At 42.1% G+C, this 17,079-nt stretch overlaps 1 protein-coding gene across 7 annotated transcripts in view; it reads left to right on the plus strand.

Annotated features, from left to right (window-relative positions):
- Positions 1–17,079, plus strand: part of nek1 (NIMA-related kinase 1) — a 166,353-nt gene that overhangs the window by 94,142 nt on the left and 55,132 nt on the right. For all 7 annotated transcript variants that reach the window (XM_055632331.1, XM_055632334.1, XM_055632335.1 and 4 more), the window contains 4 exons: positions 2,915–3,010; positions 6,943–7,098; positions 8,387–8,455; positions 13,274–13,538. In XM_055632331.1, the coding sequence (XP_055488306.1) occupies positions 2,915–3,010; positions 6,943–7,098; positions 8,387–8,455; positions 13,274–13,538 (586 nt within the window). The remainder of the gene's footprint in view (positions 1–2,914; positions 3,011–6,942; positions 7,099–8,386; positions 8,456–13,273; positions 13,539–17,079) is intronic.

Genomic DNA, 17,079 nt, shown 5'->3' on the forward strand with positions numbered 1-17,079 from the left:
AAATAAATTCCTCCTCATCTGCATGCCAAATTATGGCACAACTAAGATTGATCTAGGAAAAGTTGATGAAAAGAAAATATTTCAAAATTGTCTCACACAATTTCTAGGAAAACAATACCTATGATTTATACAGTCTTAATTTGTTAAATCTGCCAAGGTATTTGAAATTATCATTCACACATTTCAAACTGAGATAGAAAATAAGATTTAATAGCAGACGACCAAAGAAATCTGCTGGAAGAACTGTTTTAGAAGAGGATAGAAAGGTATAAAAATTTACAGAACAATTTCAAGTTTAGGAAATTGGCAATGCACGGCACAGCTGCAGTGGTGGATAGTTAAAATTCAGGGCTGCTTATCATTTAGAAAGTCAGGAACTTCATTCACTGAAGCTCGTGCCAAAAACTCTTACCCAGATGTTTCCCATAAAAATGCAACGCTTGACTGATTTACATCGGAGTGCCGACTGCCTCAAAAAGAACGTGGTTCATTTGTTGATTGAGATTTCAGTGCCTCGAAACAATTAGATCAGGCTCTACCATAAAAAAAGTGGGAAATTGGGACTTAAAGCAACTAAGTAAGGAAATGTAGAAACAAGGAACTGCAGGTGCTGGTTACCAATGGTCCCGATCCAAAATGTCACCTATCCATGTTCTCCAGAGATGCTGCCTGTCCCGCTGGGTTACTCCAGCACATTATGTCTTTCTTGTTAAGGAAATGTCAGACTGTGGATCCTGAATTGTCTCCCGTGGATGAGGAAGGCAGTGATGTCTGGTAGAAGAAGGACTTTAGATGAATGTCCTCTCCCACAAAGCTTTTGCATTGGCTACACTGAGCAGCAATGAATGGCTCAGCACGTACTCCTGCATCCATAAGGGTTTTAGATTAGGTGAATGCAGTCCTTTTGCCCAGGGCAGGGGAATCAAATACCAGAGGACATATGTTTAAGGTGAGAGGCAGAATTGAAATAGAAACCTAAGGGGCAACTGTGGGTTGTGGGTATATGGAACAAGCAGCCAGAGGAGGTAGTTGAGGCAGGTGCTATAACAGCATTTGAAAGCCACTTGGACAGAAACATGGAAAGGTAAAGGGTTGGAGAGTTTAGCAATGTTACAAAATTTTGAGTTTTAAAAATCAAGTCAGCAATTTACCCCATCAGATAAAGCATAAAAGAAGATTAATTTGACACCTAATTAATTCACTTTCATATCTTCAGTATTAAAAAAGTTATGGCCATTTTCATACTCTGAAATTAGCATCTTGTTCCCTATTGCTTTTCCATTGACTTAACTCAAAAGCTGTGATCGAAGACAGTTAAATGGCCATACCTTTCTTAAAAATTAAGATAACTGAATGACATTTTCAGTTATTATTGATTGAAGCATTCTGAAACAAATATGAAACAATCTTGCTTGGATGACCTGAAATTAAAGCATATAATTAATTAGTTAGTTACCTAATTGTAGCTAATTACAAAATGCAATTACTAGATCTAAACATCTATCCATTTCTTAATAAAAGGTTAACATTTTTAAATGTCCAAATAACATTCGCACAAGAATTCACAATATAACATGATTTTTAAATCTCATTGTCATGAATTTATAGGCCAAATGGAAGGAATTTAATGTTTAATTCCCGTAAATTAATGGGCATTTAAATCATCTTGTGAATGGATTGTTGTGGAACGCTATCGATTGGAACGTTGCATCTGCAGTGAATTTGAACCCCATATCGGCAGGAAAAACACTGCCGGTTCGTATTGGGCCAAAATCACATTTTCGCCAATTAAATTTGGATTAAAGTCATCCTAAGAAGCAAGTTTATATGTAAAATTAACGACACGTTATGTTTTGTCCCTTACGTGAGATCCGTCCCGTTTTAGGCCTTGAGGGCGTTAGAAGTAGCTTTTTATTTTACTCCAGCGATTAAATTGTCCCGCAATTATTTTCTAAACTTCCGAGAATGGAAGTCCAGTTGATTGTTCTGCAGCAGCTGGCAGCCTGAGGAAGTTCGCCTCCGACGGGCAGGAGAAAACGGCATTTTAATCCCGCCCCCACCCCCCTCAAAGGCGCCAAAGTCACGCACATGGCCAGTGGTAGAACTGCAGCGCCGCTGAAGGTAAGTATTGTAACATCGCTAGAGAGTTAGGGGCCAAAACCAGGCGAATAGAACTAGCTTAGATGGACCATCATGGACTAGCTTAGGTGGAGCAACTTGGTCCAGCTTGTACATGTTGGCCCAATGGCCTGTTTCTGTGCTGTATGATCATGACTCCATACCTCTACGACTCTATGTCAGTCAGCAGTATTCTCTTGCATCTCATTGCACTGGAAAACCAAACAAGATTTGGGCACAACCAAGTGCACTTTCACCGAATTGGTGATCTAGCAACAGTTGATGTTGGTCTTGGGTTGCAGAATCATAATTAATATTTGGCCAGTCAGGTTCTGTCAACAAATAAAGATTTAAAAATGAAAAACCATTGCACTCTCTTTGCACCTAAGATTAGAGACTCTATGATGCCATTTTATTTAGATATATATTTTGCAATGCTTTGTTTTCGTTAAAGATCAAAATCTGAGTTGGATTTGATTTAGATGAAAGTGGTTGAGTATTTGGTTACCATGATTGTTTGTTTGAAACATTTTACAAAGTAGTAGTATCAAATAGAACCCATCAATATGCAAATGGTGCTCCTCACAGTACTGCCATCTATCTAATAGACAGTAAGTGTTCAACACTGATGTAGAGCATCGTTAACTTGAGTTTTAGTTTGCGGCCATGTTTTACCAGTGTGTCGTTTTCGGAGTTGCAAACCAATTGGCTGTTTTATGAGACTGAAAAAAAAGGCCCTTTTTGCGGAGATTAAACATTCACAAAATTGCATTGTTATAAACTTTTATTTTTACAGGCTCAAGCCAACACACGAGCAGCAGTGCTTAAAGAACAGCTTGAGAAAAAGAGAAGAGAAGCCTATGAAAGAGAAAGGAAGGCCTGGGAAGAACATGTAAGAATGCCTGTTTTAGCCGAATTACTAATCCGTGCTGTTTTATTCCTTGTTAATAGATTTCCACTTTGTAACAAGACACAGGTAAAATATTTGCTAAAACATTGATGGTGTACGCAGAGTCAGACAGCATGGAAGCACGTCCTTCAGTCCAACTTGCCCATGCTGAACAAGATGCCCCATCTACACTAGTTCCACCAGCCCGCATTTGGTCCATGTCTCTCTAAACCTTTCCTATCCAATTATTTGTTCAAATATCTTAAATGGTGCTATAGTACCTACCTCAACTACTTCTAGCAGCTCGTTCCAGATACCCTCTCACGTTAAACCTACAGTATGTCTTCTGGACTCCCCTACTCTGGGTAAAAGTTTCTGTGCATTCACCCGATCTATACCCCACATAATCTTGTACACCTCTATAAGATCACTCCTCATCCTCCTGCACTCCAACGAATAAAGTCCTAGCCTGCTCAACCTCTCCCTATAGATCAAGCTCTTGCTCATTGTCCAATCCATTCATTGGTGCAATGCTCAATACGCAATAATAACTGACAGTTAACATGTACAGAGTCTTGCACTGGGAAATAAATTGTTCAGTTGAAATATTTGGGTGAAAATGGTAGGTTGATTGAAAATGTAGATGCGACAGGGAAATGCAGGAGATAGGAACAAATGGTTAACAATGTCACCAGCAAATGTTTCACAGAATCATTGCACATATCAATAGGCACAGATGAGGATCACCTTGGATTCACTGGGATCTGGGAAACTAATGGCATAGGTTTAATGTGAGGGGAAAGGTTTAAAAGAGACCTGAGGGGCAGCTTTTTCACCCTAGATAGTGGTGTATATATAGAATGAGCAGCCAGCGAAAACTGTGGCAATACAACTGTGGCAATACAATGACAGCATGTTGAGTCATTTAGTGTGGAAACAAGTCCTTTGGCCCAACCTACCCACACTGACCAACGTGCCACATCTTCACTAGTCCCACCTACCTGTGTTTCGCCCATATCCCATCAAACCTTTCCTTTCCCTGTACCTGTCCAAATGTTTTTTAAATGTCATGATATTACCTGCCTCCTCTACTTCTTCTGGCAGCTCGTTCCATATACCCATCACGCAATGTAAAAAAGTTGCCCCTCCGGCTCCTATTAAATCTTTCGTCCCCTGACCTTAAACCAGTGTTGTCTAGTTCTTGATTTCCCTACACTTGGACAAAAAACGCTGTGCGTTTACCCGCTCAGATTTTATGTGCATTTACCCTATCTGATCTTCTCATGGTCTTATACTTTAAAAGACACTTGGACAGATACATGGATAGAAAAGGCTTGGAGGGATATGGGTTATATCCAGGCGAGTGGGATGAGCTCCATTAAGCCACATGGTTGGCATGGGTGTTGGGCTGAAGGGCATGATTCCATGCTGTATAACTCTGTGACTCTGAAATGGAGATTGCCATGATAATCGACAGCGACTTTCTGAGTAACTTTGTTGCAGGTGAAAAGTGGAAGATGTAAAATCTATACATTTCTCTCTAACTGCTCCCTTTCATTCATTTTTTACAGTTTAGTCCCATGCTCATCCTTGTTTTTCCCCATCAGAGACATTCCCTCTCCTCCAACTTCACTGCAGCTTAACAAGCTGCATTGGTCTCCTTCCTGGTTCTGAGGAAAGATCTTTGACCTGAAAAGTTAACTCTATTTCTCTTCCTTCTTGCAGCCTGATCTATGAGTATTTCCAGCATTTACTTTTGTATGTTAGATTTCCAAAATCTGCAGTGTTTTTTTTTTCAGAAGTGATGGTGGCTTGGAAAGTTGAATATGGATGTCCCACTGAGGTTTTGCAATAGTGTCAGAGAAAAAACAGTGGCAATTGAGACTAGTTAAACTGCAGTGGTTGTGATAGGTTGCATGCTGTGTTTAAATTTACTCATGCTTGAACTTTAGATTATCATATCGAAACATAGAAAAATAGTCGCAGGAGTAGACCATTTGGCCCTTTGAGCCAGCACTGCCACTCAATATGATCATGGTGGATCATCTAAAATCAGTACCCCGTTCCTGCTTTTACCCCATATCCATTGATTCCTTTAGCCCTAAGAGCTAAATCTAACTCCCTCTTGAAAACATCCAGTGAATTGGCTTCCACTGCCTTCTGTCCACTTTAACCACATGTGTTTTTTTCTATTACAAATCCCAAATTGTGAAGTACAGAGGCAAATAAATAAATTACGGGTCTTTATCCCAAACATTATGGAGGGCACAGTAGATACATAGGTGCAAGAGTAGGCCATTCGGCTCTTCAAGCCAGCACTGCCATTCAATGTGATCATGGCTGACCATCCACAATCAGTACCCCATTCCTGCTTTCTCCTCATATCCCTTGATTCCGCTAGCCCTAAGAGCTCTATCTTTTGAATCCATCCAGTGTATCGGCCTCACTGCCTTCTGTGGCAGAGAATTCCAGAGATTCACAACTCTCTCTGTGAAAAATTTTTTCCTCATTTCAGTCCTAAATGGCCTACCCCTTATTCTTAAACTGTGACCCCTGATTCTGGACTCCCCCAAAATCGGGAACATTTTTCCTGCATCTAGCCTGTCCAATCCTTTAAGAATATTATATGTTTTTTATGAGATTGCCTCTCATCCTAAATTCCAGTGAATACAAGCACAGTCGACCCATTCTTTCATCATGTGTCAGTCCCGTCATCCCAGGAATTAACCTGGTGTACCTATGCTGCACTCCCTCAATAGCAATAATGTCCTTCCTCAAATTAGGAGACCAAAATTGCACACAATACTCAAGATGCAGTCTCACCAGGGCTCTGTACAACTTCAGTAGGACCTCTCTGCTCCTAAACTCAAAGCCTCTCGCAATGAAGGCCAACATGTCATTAGCTTGCTTCATTGCCTACTGTACCTGCATGCTTACTTTCAGTGACTGATGTACAAGCACACCCAGATCTTGCTGCACCTCCCCTTTTTCTAACCTGACACCATTCAGATAATAATCTACCTTCCTGTTCTTGCCACCAAAGTGGATAACCTCACATTTATCCACATTATACTGCATCTGCCATGCATCTCCCCACTCACCCAACCTATCCAAGTCACCCTATAGCCTCATAGCATCCTCTCAGCTCACACTGCCATCCAGCTTTGTGTCATCCGCAAACTTGGAGATGTCACGTTTAATTCCTTTGTCTAAATCGTTAATATATATTGTAAATAACTGGGGTCCCAGCACCGAGCTTTGCCGCACCCCACTAGTGACTGCCTGCCGTTCTGAAAGGGACCCATTAGTTCCTACTCTTTTCTTCCTGTCTGCCAACCATATAGAACTGATGAAGTACAATATTTAATAATTTGGAAGAATGCTTACAAATGATTTATGACCAACAATGCAAAACATGGGAGGGTGGATGTATGGAACGAGCTGCTGGAGGTGGTAGTTGAGGCAGGGAATATCGCACTGTGTTTGAAACATTTGGACAGGTTCATGAATAAGACAGGTTTAGAGGAATATGGACCAAACGCAGGCAGGTGGGACTAGTGTAGATGGGACATGTTGGTCACTGTGGGCAGGTTGGGCTGAAGGGCCTGTTTCTATGCTGTATGACTATAACAAAAATAAATTTGTTTTGTTTGGATTAATTATTGATTTGAATGCTTAACTATGGTCATCCGTGCACTAAAATAGCTGCAAACTTGGTTTATCCTTTCCAAGTTAAATGTTGCATTATTTGGAATAAAGTGGAAGAGACATATTAAAGGAAATGTGTATGTATATACAGGGGACACAGATTTGCAGTAATTGTAGAGAAAGGGGAAGGGAATGCGATCAATGAAAGTCAACGTAGGTGAAATAAGATGAACGGTCGTACCATCATGTTTGTTTAAATAACAGATGAACTCTCAAATTCTTCTCAGCTTGCAGCTAAAGGATTTAAGCAGCCAGTTACAGCAGCATCTTCATCCTCTTCTCAAGGAAGGCAAGGATCAGCCCCATCTTCCAAACCTCAATCACCAGCAAAATCCAGCACTCCAGCTATTTCGATGACTGCTGCAATGAAAGACGTGGGCATTGTAAGTGCTTCTTAACTTTTAAGTCGTGGTAAAGTAAATAACTGGGTTCCAGTTAATGTCAAGAGTGTTAATAGCATTGATGTGCAGAGGGATCCAAATCCACATATCCTTGAAAGTACCAACACGAGATAGCGTGGTAAAGAAGGCATATGATATGCTTGCCTTCGTCAATTGGGAACTTGAGAATGCCAGAAGTCATGTTGCAGCTTTAAAGGACTTTGACCCGGCTGCATTTGGAGTATTGTCTGTAGTTTTGGTCACTCCAATACAGGAAGGACATGGAGGCTTTGAAGAGAGTGTAGCAAAGGTTTACCAGAATGTTGCCTGGATTAGATAGTATGAGGTATAAAGAAAGTTCGGACAAACTTGGACTGTTTTCTCTGGAATGTTGGAGGCTGAGAGGAGACGGTAAAAGTATATAAAATTATGGGAGGCAATGATAGGAAAGACAGTAAAAATCTTTTTTCCCCAGAGTGGAAATATCAAGGACCGGAGGACATAGCTCAGGTCAGAGGGGTAAGTTTAAAGGAGATGTATGGGACAAATCTTTCACAAGGAGATTGAGGGTCCATGGAACACGCTACCAGATGTGGTGATGGAGGTAGATACGAAAGTTATGTTTAAGGGGCTTTTAGACAAGCACAAATAAATGCAGGAAATGGAGGTATACAAGGATGCAGGGATATGGATCATGTACAGGCGGAGGAGATCAGTTTAATTTGCCAAACTGTTTGGCACAAACATTGTGGGCTGAAGGGCCTGTTATTGTGCTGTACTGTTCTATGTTCACGATTGTGATCTTCATATGCTATAGAATTGCACTACAATACTAAACAGGTAATGTTGGTGGGAAAATAAATTGCTTTTGGCCCTTTGCTGTGGGAGGTGTGTGCATTTGGTTACTAGTATCTTGATCAATGAGCCAGTACTCTTGCACCTAATGGGGCTCCACAGGTTGATGATCCTGGGAGACAAGATGGATACACTTAATTATCGGCATGTCCAATGCTTGTAAAGATATTTCCAGCAGGCGTAGAAATCTGGAGCAGAAACTCTGGCTGATTCTTGTCATAAACAGAAACTGCTGAAAACGCACAGTGGCTGTGTCAGTAATGGGAAAGAACTTCTGGGTAGGAGCACTGTTTCTTCTCCATTCCTCTCCTCTACAGTTGGGGTTTGCAATGGAAATGATGAATGGGTAATAAATCTTGTACCTTGCCATTGATGCTTAAAATTAAAAAAAAAGTAAAATTAACAGTAATAATTTCATTGTTTTGTTTGGTACCAGGCCAAAGAAACATCAACGCCTAAGGAAATCTCAGAGGAAATTAAGAGGTCTAGCTCTACTACTATTCAGGTGAGAGTCCAAAATTCAAGCTGCCATGCAAAACATTTAATTCGAATAGAGCTTTACCATTGACCAAACACAAAATTACTGGTGCACTTTATGTTGGATTACATATTACTGGGTAAAATATGTGTTACTGTTAATAGCTCCTCACATTGTTAGTGAAGCTTGTTTTTTTTTTAATGACTCAATATTAGGGGGAATGAGGACTGGAGGACTCAAATAAGCAGTCAAAACTGCACAAGGTACTCCAGGCAGATATAAGTTATGACTTGCCTATTTTTATACTCAGTGCCCCTTGCAATAAAGACCAGTGTTCCATCAGTTTAATAATTGTCATATCTGCATGCTAACTTTCTATTTCAAGTATGAGGATATCCAAAATTCTTGCACTGCAGAATTCTGCGGTTTCCCTCAATTTAAACGGCGCACTGTGTTTCTGTTTTTGCTACAAGGTGAAAATTTCACTTTGTTGTTCATCTTCCAAGCATTTGCCTCCTCGTCCTTTTGATTCATCTTCCCTCGATTCTTGGTGTTCCCTACAATTGGCTTTCTCAGCTCTCTGTGTATTGTTTGCAAATTTGACTCCAATGTACTTTGGGCCTTTCTTTAAATTATTCATTTCAATTTAGATAGTTGAGATTCCAGCATGATCTCTGTGGCACACAACTTATTACAGGTAGTGGATTCACATGAGACTGCAAATGCTGTAATGTAGAGCAAACAAAAGTGTTAGAGGAACTCAGCATCTCTCACTGATGCTTCCAGCAGTTTGTTTATTACAGGCAGTTCCAGCTTGTCAAAATTTAAATTGCCCATTTATTTCTCTAGTGTTTTTTCTTGTTAGACGACACTTGATGCTACTTTCCAATCTATCTTTTGGAAATTTAATCTTTGGTTCTCTTGTATCCATCATGCCTGTTATATCCTCAAAAAAATAAAATAAATGTGGTAAATATGTTTTTCTTCCTTTATAAGCAGTGGTGATATGGTTGAAATATATGATTTTTCTAAATGTCATGGTACTATTCCTTTGTAATATATTTCAGCATGTACCAATGACTGGATTTGTAAATTGATCGTTTCTAAACTTCCCCCCAGTCTAGTTTCAGTAAAAACACTGAATCAAGCACTTGAAATAACTAATCTTTATTTTAACAAAGCGCAATTACAGTTCAACTACTGTACCTTTCCCACCACGGGTTGGATCCTCGTATCTGCCCGATCAAGCCCTCTAAGCCTCGCTCAAACAGAGACACTCCAGAAAGTCACGCAGTCCCAAGTGCTTTCCCAGAAGATCGACGCTGGACCTCGTGGCAGCGGACTTTTATATCTCCCAGGACCTTGAGGGGCCGAACCACATGGGGGTGGTCTCTTAATAATCCAATTACATATATTGATTAACCCCATACAAAACAGACATTTTCCTAACCCAATAATACAGCAGCTTAATACATTGTATTCAACCCGGACTTCTCAAGGAAGCCAACTTAGAAACATTTACATTTGATCTACAAGAAACCCAGACAAGGCTCAATACCTCATCCAATCAACACTCGGCAAAGTTGAACTCTGCAACATTATTTACAATTAGTTACAAGGTGTATGTCTGGTTTGCAGCCATCCAATCCATTCTATGCATTTTACACCTAATTGACAGAGTCTGCAGATGTTCTTATTCTTTTCTTGCAGTGTATCTAGACACACTGGCACCACTCCACAGCTTGTCCCAGCTCTGCAGAGAGCAATTCCAAATTGACCAAATCTCCCAGCAACCCTGAAGCTTTTACCCCATTTTGAAGTTCTAGCCTCTCCAATTTAGCCAGGATTAACAGGACCAACATTGCATGGGGCTACCTGCTACCAGTATTACAGGTCATAGAGATAAACTGCAGTGTGAGAAGCTCTTTCCACTTAGCAGCAAACAGACAAAATTGTGCTGGCGCGAAGCTCAATATTAACAAGGATTGGGTATTGCATTTGTTCTCTGACAGTACAGTACCGAGGAAATGCTACATCGTCAGATGTGCTATTTTTCTGATGAAATGTTAAACCCAAGAACTTGTTTGCGTTCGCAGATGGATATGCTTTAGACTTTAGAGATGAAGCGTGGAAACAGGCCATTCGGCCCACAGAGTCCACAACAATCAGTGATTACCCGAATACTAACACTATCCTGCACATTCAGGACAATTTACAGAAGCCAATTATCCCACACACCTGTAGATCTTTGGAATGTGGGAAGAAACCGGTGCAGCTGGAGAAAACCCACGCAGTCACTGGGAGAATGTACAAATTCCATAGAGACAGCCCCGAGGACAGGATTGAACCCGGGTCTTTGGTGCTGTAAGGCAGCAACTGTGCCGCTGTGGATATTGAAATATCCCATGATCTGTTTATTTTGAAAAGAGCAAGGCCGTGATCTATGATCTTCCAAAAAATATCTACTTTGTTTATCATCAAAATTAAATCTGGTCATTATCGCAAACCTTTTTTCTAAAGCTCCTTCGGCTCCTTCGCTGGAGTCGAAACGGGGCCCGCTGCCTCTCTACTTTGCTCCCCCTGGAGCAAAAAACCACAAGGCCCGATTAAGGTAAGTACTTACCTCACGTTCCTTGGATGCGGGAGCTGCCGACTCCCGCTGGCCGCGTTCTGCACAGCTGTGCGATAATGCCGCACATGCGCACTGCGCTGGGATCTTCACGGAATCACGCACGTGACTCCGAAGTAAAATTAGCTGCAAAGTATAAGGTCATGAAAGGTGCTACATATGTACGAACATTACTTGTTAAAGCAGTGTCCCACTGTACGAGTTCATTCAAGAGTTTGCCCTGATTCAAACTCGGAGATTTACGGTAATGGCCACTCGTAAGTACTCGGGGCTTTCGTGGATATTTTTTTAACATGTTGAAAAATCTTCACGAGTCTTCCCGAGCTTACCTGCCGTTAGCGAGTCTTCCAGAGTACCTGCCGTTGGCATTACGAGCCGCTAAGAGACATCCCCATGCTCAGACGTACCCCTACGTTCATTCTACGTGCTTACCACGAGTTTGATTTTTTTTAAAACTCGGGAGAGCACTTGAATGAACTCGTACAGTGGGACAGGGCCATTACTTTGTGCTTGGAATTTCAGTCTGAGTTCCATCCAGATATCAGGTTAATCTTGACAGAACATAGTGTAATAACACTAAACATGAAGGGATTTACAGGCATATGCAATTCAAGCCTACAACCAATTTGCTAGCTTTCAATCAAATGGCCCTGCCCGTAAAACCGCCAACCCCATTCGTTTTGTGCTCATGTGACCCAGTGTTCACCTGAGCCCATGTTAATGAACTGATCTGCAGTTACTAGCAGTTAACTGAAGCTACTAATCCAGGTCTGATTCTCCTGCTGTTACAACAATTATTAAGTACTATTGAATCAAGCTGCCCTCAGTATTTGAGAACCGCAGTCAATTAAAGCAGCACAGCTGTGTCCTGTTCTGCTGCAGCAATTAGTTAATTGAAGACAGCAGTGGCCAGCATTTAATTGCTGCTGCAGACCCTGCTGCTGCTGAAATTAAGGGCTCTTTTGGCAAGTTCAATCCATTTACTAATAATGGAAGTAAGATTCCAGTATATTTCACGGCTTAGACTCAGTCATTCAGTGCGGAAACAGGCCCTCTGGCCCAACTTGCACATTCTGACCACGACACCATGTCCACACTGCTGGCATATAGCCAATATCCCTCTGAACCTTGCCTGTCCATGTACCTGTCCAAATATCTTTTAAATGTTGTTATAGTGCCTGCCTCAAACAACCCTCTCTGGCAGCTTGTTCCATATACCTATCACCGTTTGTGTGAAGAAATTGGTCGTCGAATACCTATTAAATCCTGCCCCTCTCACTTTAACTTATCTTCTCTGGTCCTTGATTCCTCTACACTAGGTAAAAGACAGCATTCGCCCTATTCCCATGATTTTATACACTTCAGAAAAACTGGTGTTATCCATAGCACATTTCGTGGTGCATTTTCCCACCTCTTTGTACCCATAAGTAATTTATGATTTATTATTTGTCAGATGCAGTGAAAAGCTTTGTTTTACATGCTATTCAATCAAAACAGCTAACACTATACTTAAATATAATCAATCCAAACTTGAGTACCATATGTAGAATCAAAAAAATACATAGTGCAAAATATAGTTCCCAGCATTGTAGTGCACCAGTTCCCGAGACAAGGTGCAATGTCCGCAATAGGGTAGAGGTGAATTGGACCGTACCCTGGCTTATGGGAGGATAAAAGAGAAGAAACTATTCCTGAAGGGCCTGTCCCACTTGCCGATTTTTTTTGGCAACTGCCGGCATAATTGACTAATGTATCAGGTCACCGAAAGATTTTGAGCATTTCAAAATCCAGCGGCGACAAAAAAAATGTTGCGACACTTGAGGAGACACCGCACATCAATACGTTGTCATGCCGCGACTTTTTCGGTGACCTGATACGTCAGTCAATGATGCCGACAGTCGCCGAAAAATTGCCAAGTGGGGCAGGCCCTTTAGTCTTGTGGTACGCACTTTCAAGCTTTTGTATCTTCTGCCCGACTGGGGTGGGACGTCTGTGAACATGCAGGCTCTGAACCGCAAACATGAAGAGTATTGATCAATGTCATTTGACTTATTCTTTATTTAATTAATTCAACTTTATGTACTCTCTGTGCATTGTTCTTAAAACAAAACCCTTTGTGACATTTCCATTTACTGTATGTATTTGGTTTCCTGAATTGTGAATGTGTTGGAAAATTGCAGGTGGCTGTTCATATTTTTGAAATTTTTATTTTTCAGAAGGAAAAGCAAGATATTTTACGCAGGCTAAATCAAAATATTAAAACTCAAGATAGTCCCGATTCAGATGCAGGGGACAAGGGGACTGTGTGGCAAGGGGACAGTGCTGTGACTTCTCCCGGAAATGGCCCACAGCCTGAAGCACAGTTGGAGGATGGCCCCCATTTGGCAGGGGAAAGGAAAAAATGGGAAGCAGAGCCTCCGCCCGTCATTCCTCTCGCCCAACTAACACTTGAAGACACCGGCTCAGAGATAAACTATGAGGGTAAGAAATATTTACTGCTTTATTCTAAAATACAATGGTGAAGGCAGATTTGATTTCAACAACATATTAGCTGGAGGCGAGTGGATAAATTGCACAGAAATGCCTTGGCAGGCTGTTTTGACCCAAACATGATGATTCTTAAAGGCTGATTATTTCCTTTTAGGCTCCCCTTTACCCTGTGACCCCTTTATTTTAGTGCTGGTGACTGTCCCCAGAACAAATATAATAGTTGAATTGTACTTTATTGTCACTTGTACCTAAGTAGAGTGAAATTCCTTTTAGCATACAGTTCCATGACAATGCTACTACATAGTAAGCACAATCATGCTAAGTATAAGAGAGTAAGATAGTAGACCACACTGAGTCAGTACACAAGAGTCGCCATGTTTTAGGTGCCATCTTGTACCCTTCAAGTACAAAATTAAAAAAAAATGTTAGTAATAACTTGGCCATAAAAGCCTGTTGTCATGCCAATAGCATTAGATAATGGCTCACAGTTTTATGGGGCCCGACCTGAAAGTCACCTATCCATGTTCTCCAGAGATGCTGCTTGACCCATTGATTTTTATTACTCCAACACTTTGAGTCTTTTTTTATAAACCAACATCTGCAGTTCCTTGTTTCTCAGCTTTTAAGCATTGTGTCGACGTTGAGTAAGCCTCGTGAGACATTTCTGGGCAAGTTGTGTGCTGCTATCTTGTTAAACCATCTCATTGCCGCTGTTCACTTCTGTCCCCTAAGCTTAACCTTGGCAATGTTCACAAAGTTCTATTAATTTGGGGAGAAGGGTACATAAACTGGTGTTATAATTTGGGTTCCCAGACAGGTAAATCAGTTTTCATTTTCTTCCAATTTTTTGCAGCTTTCCAAGCCCCCTGTTTAGCTGGAAGTATTCATTGGGTAATTCTAGTTCAAATAATGTTTACATCATTAATTAGAGAAACCAGACTGTAAGACAAATTCTGTCACTTCTTCATAAACCTCTGTGCTGTGGCATTTTTCTCATTGATCATGGCAATTACATGCATGACAAGTAAAAGCTGGGGGAAAAAAAGGCCATTTGACCCCTGGCGCCTATTTTAGCATTCAGAAAGATTATGGCTGATATCAGACTAAATTACGTAAGCAAACTCCGGATAATATAAACTGCATATAAGGCGGAGCTTCTACTAACAAGCACTACAATTGGTTAATAAGAAGTAACCAATCTACATCTTTCCTTGTAGAAACAAAATAAAGCATAGATACGTGGATACATGTGGCTAAACATTACAGTAGCCAAAACACTAATAACGTATATGAGGAAGTATAGATGGTTACACAAAATCACCGTATCTAAGGGTGGCCTGCTGACCCGTCCGGCACATGTGTAGTACAAATCGCGTTTCCTCATTTCACCGATGAAGTGCCCGGGGACGGAACCGGAGACCTGCCAAGTGGAGGAACCAAAGAGTGGAGGACCCACCGATTGGTGAAATAGGCAAGCTGGGCGCTGAGTGTCGTGGAGAGGCCGCGGGGGACACAGTCTCTGGCTGTTGAGCAGTTGGCCCGGTAATGGGAGGGTCTACAAAACACGAGACCTCTGGATAGGGAGCCGCAGGACGTGGTTCCTTCATGGGAAGGAGATGTTGACGGTTGCGTCTGTAAATGGCCCCATCCACGCTAACCAGGTAGGAGCGCGGTTCTTTAGCAAGGCTGTGGATATGACACAGACGGCCAAAGCCCTTGTTGGTCTGGAGGCGAACAACCTGTCCACTGGAGAGAGGTTTAAGTGGCTTGCTGGACTTGTCAAAAAATCATTTTTTGTGCATCACGTTTGAATTGTAGTTTTTTCTGGACCACGGGCGGAGAACGGACCTGTGGCTGCAGAAGCTGCTGGGGTACAGGCAGTGCAGCACAGGTTTGACGAGACATCAGTCGTTGGGCTGGAGAACCCAGTATGGGATCCCTGGCAATGTTCCTTAAATTGAGCAGGTCCAGGTAGACGTTGGGTTTTATGATAAGAACGCTCCATTAGTAGTTTTGCTGCGTTGAACTGCGGAAACTCAGGGCTGCTGTGATATGTCGAAAGTCCCATCGTTGAGCAAAGTTTCTGAAGAGCTGGCTGGTGAACTGACTGCCGTTGTTGGATAGAAGGCATGCATGGGAACCATGCACGGAGAAATGGCATTGTAACTTTGTGATAACTACTTCAGATGGGATGGCTCGGAGTAGATCAATATCAAACCAGAGTATGAGTCGACGAGAACCAGATAGCGTTTCCCATGCCATTCGAATATGTCAATGGCTACCGTGGACCACGGTAGAGGAGGATCCGGGCGCGACAGTAAGGGCTGCTTCTGCTGGTGTGGTGTCAGGCTTTTGCAGATGGCACAGACTTCAGTTTTTTCACGTATGTGTTGGTCATGCTAGGCCAGTAAAACATGCTCTGCGCACGTTGTAAGGTTGCCTCCACACCGGGGTGGCCCCTGTGGACGGCATCGTAGTACTTGTCTCGGAGAATGGCAGGAACAACTGCTTTGTGACCCTTGACTATAATCCCGTCCTGTATCACCAGCTCGTCGTAAACCAGGAAGTATGGGCAGATCGTGAGCAGGGTGCTGTGTTGTTTATCCGGCCAGCCACGGCGGATGACTGCAGACAGCAATTGTAAAGCCTCGTCAGCAGCCGTGTGCTCTGCCAGGCTGCTTAGGCAATCAGTGGGAACATACCATACCTTCATTATTGAGAACTGGTCCTGTTCAGAGGGCTGTTGTTCGCTGGTTTTTGCGTGGGGCCCTTGATAGCATGTCAGCTTTGTGCATGTCCTTGCCCTTTTTGTAGACAATGTTGAAATCAAAACGCTTCAGCTGCATCATCATCCGTTGCAGGCAAGCCGGAACGGCGTGGATGGGTTTATTCAAGATAGTGACCAGCGTCTGGTGGTCTGTTTCTACAGTCACAGACTTCCCAAAAATAAAGTATTTGAATTTAGTGCAGGCAAAAACCACTGCGAGCAATTCTTTTTCAATGTGGGCGAAGCATTGTTCAGTGTCGGTCAGTGTGCAGGAGGCATATGAAACAGGCTTGCAATCGCCATTGGTGGTGGTCTGCAGGCAAGTAGCGCCAAGTCTGTACAGGGATGCATCACATGTGAGTGTTACTGGTAAATCCAAAGCAAAGTAGGCGAGGGTGGGTGCGCTGGCCAGCTGCAACTTGAGGATATCAAAAGCTCTTTGGTGCTGTAACATCGGCAGGAACCGGCATTTCATTGATCGCAACAGTTTTTGATGGATCTGTTCTGAGATCATCACTTGTGAGAATATGCCCAACATTGGTAACTTCAGGGATCCGAAACTTACATTTCAGCGGGTTGCGTTTAAGCTGAGTGTCTTTGGTCTCCAATTGGAGGCCAAATTCCTTTAATAACCACTTGATTCCCATTAATATCCCAAAATCTTTTGATCTCTATCTTAAATAAACCTGACAAAAATGCATCCATAGCTAATGTGTAGAAGGTTGCAACGATGCACTTCCACATCCAAAATGACCAATGCCGTCT

The sequence above is a fragment of the Leucoraja erinacea genome, chromosome 3 (genome assembly GCF_028641065.1).
Source record: "Leucoraja erinacea ecotype New England chromosome 3, Leri_hhj_1, whole genome shotgun sequence".
NCBI lineage: Eukaryota > Metazoa > Chordata > Chondrichthyes > Rajiformes > Rajidae > Leucoraja > Leucoraja erinaceus.